The 15,384-nt window shown below is 36.5% G+C and overlaps 1 protein-coding gene across 9 annotated transcripts in view; it reads left to right on the top strand.

Annotated features, from left to right (window-relative positions):
- The window catches only part of LOC103472465 (CUB and sushi domain-containing protein 3-like), a 393,820-nt gene that overhangs the window by 199,490 nt on the left and 178,946 nt on the right, over nucleotides 1-15,384 (top strand). For 7 of the 9 annotated variants that reach the window (XR_014089825.1, XM_081612755.1, XM_081612758.1 and 4 more), the window contains one exon: nucleotides 1,332-1,539. Coding sequence is in view for 8 of the 9 variants with exons in the window: in XM_081612755.1 (XP_081468881.1) it covers nucleotides 1,332-1,539 (208 nt within the window). In the remaining variant the exon portion in view is untranslated. The remainder of the gene's footprint in view (nucleotides 1-1,331; nucleotides 1,540-15,384) is intronic. The other 2 variants (XM_017307524.2, XM_017307525.2) reach the window with 2 other exon arrangements.

Genomic DNA, 15,384 nt, shown 5'->3' with positions numbered 1-15,384 from the left:
CACTTTAATGATGACTCCCATCTGGTGTGTACACAATAACTGTCTTCTCTAAACGCCGTCGATATCAACATACGATGGGCTGCGGAGCAATCTGGTGTCATCCGAATTTGCACTTTCTGGCAGGCAATGAAATACCTGTCTGCTATAAGAGTGTGCTCCATGAATTATTGCCTCTTTAATGTATAAATTATACAGGAATAATTTATACCAAGATTAGAGTTTGACTCTTGGGGAAAAATGTTCAACATTGTGTGTGTGTGTGTGTGTGTGTGTGTGTGTGTTTTTTTTTGTGTTTTTTGGTCAATGGGACTCTGGCTGGGCACATTTTGTGTTGGTTTTCTTTCCAATGTAAATAATATGTGAGTAACTCCTCATGGTTTTTCCATCTCAGATTATGTATAAGACCAAAGCCAGTGTACCATTGACTCAATAGGATGCAATGTGGAATGTTTTTCTCAGTGAGTGTCTGTATAAATTATATGTATAATTTATGCCATGTACACAGCGCAATCCATGTGTCTTTATCTGTTAAACAGTAATCACTACTACAAGCAGCTACGCAAGGCTATCAATCAGACGTGATCACCAATTATGAGAACGTTTGACAACAAAATACTTTATTGCATTTGTTTAAAATGTTTTCAAAACCATTTGAAGTTCAATAGGATATGATTCTTAATCCGTCAATTGGCAACCAATTCAATCGAAAGTTCCTAGGTGGTGATTGGAGGAGATGAGAGCGGAGCTACAATGAGAAACATAGCGCATTATTGATTTTGTATGAGGAGAGGACAGCAGCTGTGAATGCTACAGAAACTGCAGCCTAACCCATGAACCCAACTTCTAATTCTAACTGGCCGTAACATAAAGTGCAAAAATTTATTCTACAAGACTGTTCAGCTGTGCCATCGACATGTTTTTCATGTTTACTTCATACCTAAGGAGTGATTGTGAGATCTCCATATTTTCATGATATAGTTTGCTAATATGATCTAATAGTTTATCATGAAACAGTCATTCATTTCTAACATTCAATAACATACATAGAGCAAAACATGGGAAACTAAAAATTAAGGCAACAGGGAGAAGCCACCTCCTAGAGGGAGAGAGTTGGGGAGTTGGGCTGGCTGACTTGGATTTTTGAAGCGACTTTACGTGTATTACAAATTAGATTTTGGAATGCGAACCTGATAAATTATGTTGAGTTTAATTAACTCATCAAATCTTAGAAAATTAAATAATAATAAAAAATTTTAAAAAGTCCGCCTCCTCAGTCCCTCCTCCTCTCCCTAACCCAGGTTTTCTATTTGTCACTCTGATTTGATTGACAGCTGAGGACACATGTGGGGGCACTGTGAGGGGCGGCAGTGGGGTGGTGACCAGTCCCGGTTACCCCGGCAACTATGGTAACCAAGCCGACTGTACTTGGATCCTTTTGGCCGAACCCGGAGACACCATCTCTGTCATCTTTACAGACTTCCAGACCGAAGAAAAGTATGACTACCTGGAAGTGGAGGGCTCAGAACCACCGACCATCTGGTGAGTTTTTTTTTTTCTTTGCTTACTTTTAAATGTCTGAGTGTTGCTTTTAGTACAAGTGGGTATTTGTGACAAAATGTGTCGTTTGTTGTTTGTTCTAATTTCTTGGTTACGCAAAGTTTGATTTTAAACGTGTGAGATTTCTCATTCTCAAGATCCATAATGGCTGCTGTGAGCTATGAATGTATCAAATGACTTATGGATAAGAGCTGCTTAATGATGATAACAATAATTATCAGCATATATTTTTATTTATTTATTTATTTTATACATAAAATAACATGAAACTTGACATGATATTCTTTCCTGTCTCTGCATTGTAAGGTCCCAGTGTTTTGTTATTGTCGGTGTTTAGCTGCTGTTTGTGGAAAATATGGCTGACTTACAGTATATTGTTTTTTTTGTATTGCAGTGCTTGTGTTGTCTTATGTGTATGTGCTTGCTATATTTGGCATTAAAATAAAAACAACAAAAATCAAGATGACACCTGCTGTGATAAACTTGCTAGTTTGGAACTGGTTTAAGTCTGAGGCGAATGGACTACTCACTGACATTTCAGAAAAAATGTGAAGATTTTAGTGTCAGTTCAATGTTAATTGTGTATAAGAAGACTTGCAGTGTACCCCATAAGGCAACTGGGTCTGTCTTAATCTATAGCCGCGAACCTAAGATAAAACTAAGCTAAAGTCAGGAAAGTTTTAGCCATGATTTAAAAATAGTTTTCTCTTTTATGAAAACCCATTTTTCCATAGATGCAGGCAGGGTACAGCTGACATATCCAATCAAATGCCGGGCAGCCGAGCACCGTCTCCTGATATAATAATCATGCTGGCCCTTATCCATACTTTACTGGAAAGAAAAGTTTGCTTGACATTACTGACCTGACATTTCAGTTGTTGCTAACTTTATGGCAAAATTTTACCACACCAAGGAGTGCAGCAAAAATATTGTGAGTAGTAAAAGTAAGCTTGAAGCCAAGTAGGAAAATGTAGAAAAGAACAAAGAAAATAATATAAATACGAAATAAAGTTTATGTTTTCGTGAAGATAAAGCAGTTGGTATTGACTCTAAGTGAATAGCTATAATTTGCGTTTGTATATGGCTCATACGTCACAGAGGGATTAACTGATCTCTGATGGTTCCACTTTCAACAGCACTTCATGTATTTTAAAATAGTTCACTCATAACAACATTTTATTGCTCTGGCTGTTTATTGATTGTTGGTAAATTAGGGTATTGATCAACCATTGCTGTTGCTGTAACCAATTTGAATCTAATCATGGTCAGGGATATTAGAGTGTGTGCATGTGTATTGATTTGGAAGTAATAATGGTAACTGCTCCCAGGCAAGCCTGAGCGTTTCTGCACAGGTGCAAACCCCCATCACGCTGCTTTTACTTGCTAGGAGTCGTGGAGAGAAAAAAAAAAACCTAAAACAAAAAAAAAGCCCAACACAGACAGTATGGGTAAGTTAGCTGTGACATAGCAACTACTGAAATTTGATAAAGCTTTAATAATATTTTTAACTAATTTTGCTCTTCTATGCACAATATTATATCATACAAATAGTTTGCATACTCTGTGAGTTATTCATTTATTTTTGATTAATGCTGCATTAAATGAGTGCTGCACACACACACAAAAAAAACAACAACACAAACATACTTATGGTGATTCGACCTTTATAGTATGGCTAAGTGTGATGATGAGGATGCAAACAGCTCCATATTTGTAGGGCAAATCCATTGAAGCAGTGCAGATGAGGTGCCTGCAGAAATATACCGTGGAATGGATCAGAAATCACCAAATAAGTTGTTTATGGGCTGTGAGGGGACTGTAGCACTTTCATTTCTTTCACTTTGGTTTTAGGTTTTCCAGATTTGTGGTGATCTGGCTACTTTTTAAACAATTATGAGGGGCCTGGACACCAAGAGTTGCTAGGATACTTTACCTGCAATGTTTCACAAATTACTTCTTGCGTTTTTGAAAGCTTTTTGGTGGTTTAACAGAAATTAAACAGCATATTAACAGCAATGAACCTTTAAGCTGAAAAGGGGCATGCACAATGTGATTAATTAGAAACTGATACGTCTCTTAACTTCTCTATCTAGTCTTTGCTGGACTTTTCAGTTTTACATGTGCATGGGTTTACATACTGCTCCATATGTATAGTGCAAAAACTGAAATCTTAGTAAGATTAAATATCTTAAATTAAGTACATTTTTTCTTATTTTCTTTTTGTAAGATTTTTTCTTATTATATGTTCTTTCTATTAGAAAAAATTTCTTATTTTAGGTAATTTTTCCTTAAATATCTTAATAAGATTTTAAGTCTTGATATTGAGATTGTTGTATTGTATTCTTGAAACTAGAATATCAATACTTAAAAGCACTGTAAATTCTTATTTCAAGAAAAAGGACTTCATGACTTCAATCTCTTTAATAAAACAAAGTATTTTTTTATTGTTTTATTGACACAATATAAACAAAAAACATGTTTTACATTTTGCAAAGTTCTGTGAATTTACATTAGATATAAAGTCACACTTTTCACAATTTTCAAAAACATAAATTGTTTATCATGTTGTATGTTTCCCCTGCACCACAGTCATCACAAGACTACAAATAAAATGATCAAGACCTAATTTAATTGTATGAAAAATAATACAATGTGTGTTAATAAGACATTGTATTATTATTTTACCATTTATTTTGGAGAGTTTGCAAGACAATGCATATGTGCATCTGATAAATGATATAGAGATTGTGCATTAAGTAACACTAATTATTTTTGAAACTGTAAATTTTGATACACATATTATGGCATATCATATAACACTGATTATTTTTCATTTTTATACAAGTCAATTATATCGCCAAGATAATATTTCACCAAAACAAAGGTTTTGCTTTTGCTGTTGAATGTATAATATGGGGTAAAATCCACCAATTTTTCGGAATCCACTTATTCATTAGCCTGTGCAAGGTCTGGGACTTTGACTTGATATGCAATAATATGTCTATCAAAAGTAATACAAGGTTGAGTCAACTAAATATATGTTTTTTATGAGACCAAATTCTGGCAAATTACCGTTTACTTTGGAAAGTATTAAAGATTTCTGGGCAATATATTTATTGCCATTTATTACAACCCACTTGACCGATACAGCAAGGTGTAATTCGTCCTAATCAATGAAGTCTCTCAGTTTTTCTCGTAAATAATGCAGATCTTTAACCTCAGATACAGGTCCCATCCCCCTTTCATTTAAAAAGATAGGGTGAACGGAAGGGTCAACATTTTGATAGCTTTCATATATTTGGTTTTGATTAATAAGGGATTTGCAAATATTTTTAAATTTTAATTTTGAAGCCCATTGTTTAAAAAAACGATGTTTAGACTCAAATCGCATGCACATATGTTTAACCATTGGTACTAATGATTCAATTTGTGAAGGTAAATGTATCAGATAATGCTGTTTAGGTGTAATATTGTGTTCTGGGAAAAGCTCTCGCCAATGTTTCAAATGATTTTCAATAAGAGACTTCAATCTGGAGACAGATGTAATGGGAAGAACAGGTGCAAACACTAAATGCACAATCTCTATTAGCTCATATATCAGATGCACATATGCATTGTCTTGCAAACTCTCCAAAATAAATGATAAAATCCTTAACAAGACAAGCATTTGTCCAGATTGACTGTTTTAATTTACCATCACTTGACATAAATGTACTCAGAGAAATCGGAGATGGCCGATCTCTAACATCTTGAGGTGAATAAGGAAAACCAAGAATCTTAGAATTTACAGAGTCCAGATCTATCATTCCTGACTGAAAAAGATTATTTAAAACAGTCTTGATTTCCAAAGGAGCAGTACCCTCTAGAATTACGTGCATAATATCTTGTGGAGTTTGTTTTATAATGTCAAAGGCAAGAAAATCAACCAATGTGCTTCGTCTGTTGATCCCATATGTTGTTTTCAGTTGGTTGCGAAGTGAGTCTGTATCTGCTTTTTCTATTTCATCAATCTGTTTGATATGTCCCATCAATGTCCTTTTAGTAAATGAGTCCTCATTGAAATATGACTGCATGTCCTCAAAAGAACACTCACAATGTCTACATTTACTATAAGCAAAGCCTACACCCTCTTTGAACCCAGCTAATTGATGCTGTGCCAGAGTTTCACCACAAGCAGAGACCATAGCACCATAAATAATTTTCTCTCCTTTAATAGTTTGCATTTTAACACCGCTGTACAATGCATCCATATCTTTTATCTTGTGCAATATTACCTTTATGCCACAATTGCGCAGATCTACTGATCTAGCCATGGCAACTAACTACCTTAGGCGTTAAACCATATTACATGTTTTTTTGTGTTTTCCTTTTATGTTTCTTCATATGTAGGTGTGGTCATGAGTATGTCTGCATGTTTTTCTAATCAGGCTGATATGGGTTTTTTTCCCCCCTGTGTCTTATCATTAGTTATTTTTGTCCTTGTGAAAATTCTTGCAACTTCATATCAACATAAAGCCACTCTGCAAACAGAAATCTCTCCCTGCTCCTGAACTGTAAACAACAAATATTTACCTACTTTGTCATCATTATGTTTGTAAAAGGACTTAACACTGAAATAGCATAAAGAGTGTAATACTTTGTTTCAAAACTTTCTCTAACAGTTTCTTTGCTGACGAGCAGCTAAATTTGGGTCTTATATATTTACACTTCTGTGTCGCCTTGCATACCAATCACTGTAAGTATAACTGCAAGATGTCACCAAATTGAGAAATATCTTCACTTTACTCATCGCTTACCTGCTGTGCACCATTTTGTATCACACAGGCACCGTGCAGCAAAGAAAAAAAAAACAAACTAAAACAACATCTGTTCTAAAATTTAAACCTTTTAACCTTCTGCTGTTGTATTATCTCCATGAATACCCAGTCAAGCTGTGTGATTCCTTTCGAAGTGCCTCCCGTCACCAAGTGTTAATATACCGAGGTCCATTGGCAATGTTAGAAAAGAAGCTAATTATCGAAATGCAAATTTTTAAATGAGCAGAGGAAGCTAATGACTGATATTCTGATACAGAAACGTGGAAGAGTGTGCGTTTATCGGCTGCTGCAGGGCTGCAGTTTTTTGCACACCAACATATATGGACGCAGTGTTCATCGACGTTTCAACACAGAAGCCCACAGGCTCGTTGTCGCTTCTTACACACTGTTCACAAACGTGCACACTCGTGTCTCATCAGCATTCAGCGAGGTGTGCCTGGGCCTATGAGACAACCATGTCCCAATGAGTTAAATGCTATAATGATTTCCAACGCTAGGCACACTTATACGTACATGTGCACACCTAAGCGCACACCTTTTATGTTTTGTTGTTTCACAATTGGTTGTCCTTGAAACCAAGCAGAGCATCTTTAAAGAAAAGTATCTCCCTTCACCTCAGTTGTACTTTTAGTCTTTGTTTCGTCCATCAGTCAGTCTGTGACTTTTCCCCTTCCTTACAGCACAAGATTTTCTACGTTTTCTACATTGCCACTGAAAGTAACGTACTATTTAGTGTTCTTGGGTGGAACGACATGACAACTTGGCAGAAAATGATCAAATAGTGGACAGGGCTGTACAAAGTGCTGTCATTTTCTTATCTTCTGTTTGAGATTAAGCTCTAAAGGAAATTAGATATGCCAAGTTTTTGAGAAGGATTCATCAAGTCAAATTACTGTAAGAAAGACAGATAAGACAGTTAATTTCAGACCGGTGATGCTGTGATTCAGTTATTTAGGAAAATATATATATTTTTTGCAATAAATATAAGACTCACTCTAAAGGTGTTTCATTGTTTTTAATCTTATTTTGTATTTTAGCATTTGAAAAGTCAATTTTCGGCGCTTCCAAATATCCATCCATTTTCTTTACACCCTTGTCCCTTATTGGGGTCGGGAGGTGATGGTGTCCATCACCAGCTAACGTTCCGGGGCGAAGGGCAGGGTTCACCCTGCACAGGTCGCCAGTCTGTCGCAGGGCAACACAGAGACACACAGGACAAACAACCATGCACACACACACTCACACCTAGGGACGATTTGGAGAGGCCAATTAACCTGACAGTCATGTTTTTGGACTGTGGGAGGAAACCGGAGTACCTGGAGAAAACCTGCACATGCACAGGGAGAACATTCAAACTCGATGCAGAAAGACCAGGGCCGGGAATCGAACCCAGAACCTTCTTGCTGCAAGGCAACAGCTCTACCAACTGCGCCACTGTGTAGCCTGCTTCCAAATATGAAGATATTAATCATTGTGCAAAGCAACAAGTCCTGTTAGCCCATGATTGCTCTTCAGGGGTCACATATTTATTACCTGCATTTCTCAGAAGGGTCAAGTCCACGACTACAGCAGCTTCTTGAAGCAGATCATGAACTACTCTGTTTTGGTTTGATTTTATTATTATTATGCCAAGATTATATGACTGTGAGAACTTATGCTCACAGTCATATGCTTATGGAAAGCATGTACACTTCTGTATATTTAGGCAGTGTTTTGTAAATATTTGGTTGTGTTTAGGATCATTAGTCTTTTGTCCAAGCTAACGCTGCACTTTTAACTAATTTTGTTATGAAATATTGTAAGCTGGTTTCCAAAATTACAAAGATTTTCTACCCCTGTCCTTTTTCTTTACTAGTTAAGCATGTTTTTTTGCAAAATTATTTTTTTTTTTCCCCAAATACTTATTATTGTTTCCACAAGAAGTTGTTTTTATCTTCTAACTCTATCATTAAGGTCACATTTATGCATTTGCACATTTGAACAATGCTGCTACACACCAGAGCCTGCTTAATCTTCTTGAAAGTCTTTTTCTCACTCAGGGAAACACTTTGATTTCTCTTCCCAGCAATCTTTTGAGCATCTTTATTGAAATATGTTCTTTTTCTTCTTCACTTCATTTTGACCTTTTTTCTTACAAGTATATGTCATTTACAGCAATGACAACTGAACAAAGATCTATCTGGAGATGATTGGTGTCATCTTTAAGGCTCCTTTTTGCTTTGTAGGCATAAATTATGTTTATTAATAGGCAGGTGCTTTGAGGAGTCCAATGACTGCTAATTGTTGGGACAGGGTTTTAGAACTGAAAGGATTTTCGAAAGCTTTGAATTGCATACCGTTTGGCCTTTGCTAACAACGCATCTGAATTAGGCACAACCTTTGCAAGATAATTAAAGTCTAAAATCTCGCTAATATGCGAGCAAATAGCTGATTCCTCCGGGGGGAAGAAGTAGTTTTGTTTGATGCTTTACTTCAGTTTGTGGTTCTAAATTAAATGATGAATTAAATGGCATTACTCATCGCTGTTCTCTTTGATGGGAGAAACTGAAACCTTTAACTGGAGTAATTGATATGTTTCGGGGTTTTTTTGTTTTTTTTTATTGAAATCTGATCCTTGCATTCAGAATTAAATAAATGTAGAGTATAACCTCAAATCTAATTTCAAAATTAGTAAGAGCTGTTTCACATCTTGCAGATACCGTCACTTTTCATTTGAACTCCTCTCATTTTACCACCAGTAATCCTAAACTGTTTCTATTCTTTTCCTAGTCATGCCTGTGTAGGGATTGAAGGGACTTGGAATGAAGACCGTACAAATTACTTAACCTTCCCACAGTCTTAAGAGACAGAATCACTGAGACCCCACGAGTTTTTCACTCTGTGCTCGGTCAGGCAGGGTTGCACTGACCCTGTGTGTGCTTTTATGAGTCTGACGGGACAACCCCCCTGCTTACCCGCTGTCCGACCGTGACAATCGCCGCACTCCTCCTGAGCATTACGCTAAGACAGCAAGAGGGTTAAAAGCCAAAACCATTTCATCCAGTGTTCAGGAAGAATTCAGAACTGGCTATGGCTGTACTTAAATGTTTTAAATTACACCACTGCAGCTTTGGTTGCCTTGTGCCAATTTTTGCCAAAGGTTTGACACCATGACTCTCATCAATATCCACTTGACAGTTTGTGGGCTTGTGATCTGGTTGACCACTAGGATCCTTTTGAGAGATGGCGTCGGAACTGGCTTTGTAAGACAAAGAGTGTGTGCATGTGTTTGTGGGTGCAATTTCTGGTAAACCTCTTTTTTGGTTCTCCAAACACCTCATAAAAAGCGATTTCTCACCTCCTTCCTCTGTCTCAAGGTGTTCCGCAGAGTTTGATCCTCCTTTTCTGTACCTACATGAGTGAAGTGAGTAGTATGATGGATTCATTATGCACAATTAAGTTGATGACAAAATTATCTACTCCTTCAGCCTGTCCAGAGATACTTTGTCAATAATCTTAAATCGGTAAACCTGACACTTTGATAAACAGTTGCGCTTGTGCATTTGATTTAGCCGCGTCCTTGTAAATGTAGTTATCAAAACAGTTCCACCCAAACTTATTTATACCTCTGACAGATTTGCATTTAAACCAATATATGTATTCTTAATAGAAATGGAACATGCATCTTCTAAATTATAACAAGATAATGTAAAGGGGCTTTTTATTTGCATTTTGCTAAAATTGCCATGTTTGAGTTATCTATACCCGTCTCAATAATTAATGTAAAAGCCTTTACTGAACTTAAAGCAATAAAATGCTCCTTATAATTGCATAAAAGCTATTTCATGACCCCACTGATAATTCATCTTTCGTGACGAGATCCAATGACGTGACGTGACGAGGAATGGAAGACCTCCTTGCTGTCACCCCAATCTTTTGTTTCCTTCAAAAATTGTGTTTAACTCCATGTGTACTTTAAAAAAGAAACAAAAAAAAAACATTACCCTCCACTTTCTCCCATCTCTCAAGAAGCCCTGTTTTTTTCCATGCTGCATTTATTGACCACTATTGTTTTCAATTTTAAATCTTTTAAATAAAGGTTTAAGAAGGATAAAATGCAATAAATGTCACTTTTACTTGAAGGGTTTTTAAAGCTCAGTCTTAACTGAAATTACCAGTCTCAATCCCAATTCCTTCTGACAATAATGACCTACTTTGTTTAATGTAATGAAGAGAAAGTATTGTGTGACTGGAACAAGTCCAGGTTAGCTCCACTGAAGTAAACCCAATACCTCCTGAATCATCAATCAAAAAATTTGCCATTGTCTCTTGTCCAGAAATTGGTCTTTTGTTTTGCTTGGCTCTACTTCATGCTATTCTTTCTGCTATTGTGCTTTATGCAAAACATCATAAAACAGTACATGTTTGTGGGCTTGTGATCCGGTCGACCACTAGCATTCTTTTGAGAGAACTGGCTTTGTAAGACGAAGAGTGTGTGCGTGTGTTGGTGGGTGCGCGTGCATTTGTTTGTGTGTGAGAGAGTGATGTTATGCTTGCCGAGTGCTAATCAATGCTGCTGGCAGAAAGGATGCCGGGATAGCGGCACCATCCCGAATCGGAAATGGAGCAGTGACCTTGGACAGAAATGCACAACTTTGCTGTTTTTCTTGCTCACAAGATAAACAGATTACTTCCAATATAGCCAAAACACACAAAGTTTTAGAGCAAGTCAGGGTCCTGACTTTTGAGTTAAATTGTGCATAAAAATGTTGTCATAGACAATTGATTAAACATATATTTTAGAATAAAATTTTAATGTATTCCAAACTTTATGAATGGGATAAATGGGTATCCCCATCTCTGCACTTGTATTTCTAGCTATGCGAATAGGAGTCAGATGAGTTCTGATGTGTTAGCGAAATGCAAGACTCGGAAGACAGCAAATATGCCTGTTGAAATATTTATTCATTGAATGTTTAATGAGGATAGAAATGCCTTGAAAACATTAGTCAAGCCTGGAGAAAAGCGTAATGTAAGCAGAACGTGGGTCAAAGTAAAATTTCACAGTGCATCTAAAAACTGGTGAAACACCAACAAATTGAGCCGGTGGGGATAGATCACGGCATTGTTACTGTTCATGAAATATTAAAGCCTTACGTAACCATACATTACATGCAAGTTGTAGATGCATCCAAATTACTCTGGCCATTGGAAAACCTAAATGAGGATGTATGTAGTGAAATGAGAAAACATAGGAGGTATGTGAATGGGCCTGCCTTGCATTTTATGTAAAGCTGCGTGACTTTAGAAATGGATCATAGCATATTGAACAGACATCTTGTAACAACAACAACATGATGATTTGTGGGTCTCTCAAAAGTATCGAAAAGTAACAAATCTCCTGTTCCACCAAATCCCAAAGTTTCTCTACTGAGATCAGATGACTGGAAGTTAATAGTACTGTTAATTTAAACAAAGAACACTAAGCTAAAATGTAAATTAGAATAGAAGAAAATAAGATGTTTCACAAAATTTCTCTGACATTATCTGTTCGAAGGTTTCTCTCATTTTGCTACCACAAAAACACGCTTGTGTTGTTGTTTGAATTTATTTATTTATTCTAAAATGAACCTCTGTATATCACATCTACCACCAGTTTCGGAGACATGGTGGACTCTACAGGGAATCCGTTACCAGCCATGTTCACAAGCCAAATGAATCTTGTAGAGGGCTTGTAAACAAGTTCATAATGTGGACTGTTTTCGTCTGAATCTATTTGCAACATTGGGGCAAGTAGATTGCCCCAATGTTGCAATGTTGCTATGTTAAAGCGGTGACCTTCAAATTGTTTCTCCAAGGGTGTCAATTTTTAAATCCAATTTTGGCTCGCTCAGTGTCATTTAGATCTACAAGGCTATTGTCTAGGCATGTCTTGATAAATACATCACAGTGATAACTTACCTTTGATAGGGTATGGGAAAAATGGTAAAACTCTTTACTGAAAGTGCTTCACTTCAGAGCGTCAAATACCAAAGAAGGGGCAAAATTAGAGCATAGTGAAAGGGCTGTCGCATTGTTTTAGGAAGAAAATCTCAGGTCACTCAGAAGAATGTTCAAGAAGCAGAGACAAAAATACAGGGGACAAGAAAGGGATGGGCAGAAAGAGGAGCCGAAAAGGGCAATTGGGGTGACAACATGAGCCAGGAGAGAAGAGGACAAGACGAAAGGTAAGAAGGTGAAAGGCAAGGTGGCGAGGAAAGCAGAGGTGCAGAATCGGGGACAAGGGGTGGGGGAGATGAGAGCTGACAGGACAAGACGAGGGGAAAGGGAGATGCAGGAAGAAAAAGCCATCAAGGAGACTCATGGGGGAGCAAAGAGGTTGTAGACACAAAGAGATGGGGACACTGAGAGGAGTTGAGAAAAACACAGAAGGACAGACAGTCACTGAGAAACTGACAGTTGCCATCTGCACATGAAACTAAAAATGTGATCATGTACCAAGTCCACAAAAGCCAAGCAGAGCAGCTAACTCCGCTTGGTCTGTTTGTCCGAGGTCACAAAAGTTTGTTCAGATAGTTACAATATGAAAGGTTGAACAAATTAGCTACATAAGGAAGCCGATTGGAAATGTAAACACCATACGCTGACTTAATCTGTCCATCTGAATTTTTTCTTCTGTGACCAGATTGTCCAGTATATGCGAGTGTTAATTTTTAGAGCAACTGTCGTTTTCAGTAGCTGGCGCCACCATCTCAAAACTGGTCTTAACTGGATTCTTTCTGTAAAACCTGCAGAAAACAGTCTAAAGCATAACCGTCTTTTTTGTTGTATATAAGAACATTTCACATGTTTAGTTTTTGACTTGAGAGAGAAACAAAAAAACAAAAAAAGCTTGATTAATTCAGTCAACTCAGGATGCGATATTGTGTTAAGATGAGCATATTAAGATAAATCTGTGTCTGCCAGGCATGTAAACAGCTTAATGAAATTACTCTTAGAATCAAAGTAAAGTCTGTAATTAGATTAGTGTGTGATAATTAGATTAGAGTTTATGCAAACAAAGTCAGGTTATACTCATCAGCATAAAATAAGGAAAACGGAAAAACTCAAACTAGGTCATTTCCTCACAAACGCTCCAGTTTGTGCAGCCACCAAAGATTGCTGTTTGCCAATTAAGTGATTCTGAAGACAATTCCTTGTATTTTATTTTTGAGTATTGGAGTATTAGTAGGCTGAATATAAAGGTAGGAAACAGTTTTTAAATGTTTACATATTCCTATATCCTTTTAGTTTTTTTTGTCACAGTTATGCAATCCTTTGTGTTGGCATATCAAAAAAATAAAAAATAAATCTAAAATATTTTTGTATGTACAATCTTAATTGGATTATGTATGTAAGATTCACTTAAGTTCATATTATTGTTGTTTTTCCGATCACTGTGACCTCATTCATTACAACTTAGCATTTTTCTTTTCAAAGTACATTAAATAAAACTGTAAATGTCTGAAATAGAAGAGGCTCTCAGACATTAATTAAAGTGAACTCATGTCATCACTGCAGGGAGGTTCTTTTTTTTTCCACAGGTTACCTGTAAGTCAGCAGTAAAACTGATATTTCCCATTCTCACCGAAAATAACCTTTTCCAGGAGTTGCTAAGTCAAACCAGAGGGACCTGGCCAGAAGGGGAAGACTGATGAAGCGTGATGTGTAGCCAGCTTAAGCCACAGCCAATTAGTTCCACCGTCATACATACGTTGCTGTTTTTAATTGCGCCTGAAGCCAAAATCATAATGCAGTTGAGTCAGTGAAGTAATATTTCAACTTATTTTTGTTTATGTATTTTAGTCTCGTTATGCTTATTTTTAGTGATGATAGTGTCAACATGGCAACAAGCTATTTGAGCTCTTTTACAATATATATATATATATATTTTCAAACATTAAAGTAGCTCACCAAAACAATGCTGGTCCTGAGCTGTCTAATGAGATTCAGATGTTTTTCCATTGGGTTTTGACAGCTGTTTCTCTTATTTTCAGCCAAGTACATGGCAATATTCTGGAGAATTAATGTTAAGTCCCTTAGCTCCATAAATTATTCAGACATCAAGCAGCTTCTACCCTTAATGGATAAAATAATCATATGTCACATATTGACACAGTTTTCCAACAGTTTGACATGTGAAAACTACATAAGAACCAATGAGGTGATTCATGTTACTATAAGCAAATTCTAGATAATTTGAAAGACTTGGTGTACACAGTGAAATTGTTGGGCCATGCACTTTGAAAAAGTAAAATTATTTTAAAAAGCAAATATATTGCACCTTCTAAAATAACTTGCACCCCTAACTAGAGGAGTGGAAAAAGCTGTGAAATATTTCATCTTGTTCACTTTCAGGGATATTACCTCACAGTACAAACTTTGGGAAATTCCGATCTTTAATTAGAATATAATTATTTAGTGCAGCATTTTTAATTGTTTTTTTTTTTCTGTTCATTAGCTGTAGTATAAACAGGTGGATGGAATAAAACTGTGGTCAATGTTTTCTGTTATAAAGACAAAAGTGACACAAAAATGTAACCTAAAACATTTCAGTCTTTTTGAGTCATACAAACAGAAATATTTATTGAAAAGTAAAACTTTCAAATGATCAAAATGAGCCTAATTATTATACTGGTTACATTAAGTTGCACAACAGTTTAATGATATTCTGAAATGTAAACCCAGCACTGAATGGTGACGTAATGGATCCAGAAGGGGGGATAATTAGTTTGACGAGGAAAAGTAACAAACCCTATGTTACCAGTGTTGAAGATTTACAGACATCAATGTTAGTTTATCGTTATTGTAGCTTTCTAAATAATTCTTATCATGGTCATGTTTCAGTCCAGGAACTTTTCATTCAGTTAATATCTCTAGTATGTTGGGTAGATATATGGCCAGTACATGCCTAACCCTAACACATGTTATGCTGAGGCCAGTCTGTTATCCAATCTTCAAAATGGGGAAGAAAAGAAAACAGGACAAATTT

This window comes from Poecilia reticulata, chromosome 11 (assembly GCF_904066995.2).
Source record: "Poecilia reticulata chromosome 11, P_reticulata-male-v2, whole genome shotgun sequence".
In the NCBI taxonomy this organism is placed as follows: domain Eukaryota; kingdom Metazoa; phylum Chordata; class Actinopteri; order Cyprinodontiformes; family Poeciliidae; genus Poecilia; species Poecilia reticulata.
This window is presented reverse-complemented; position numbering and strand designations above follow the sequence as displayed.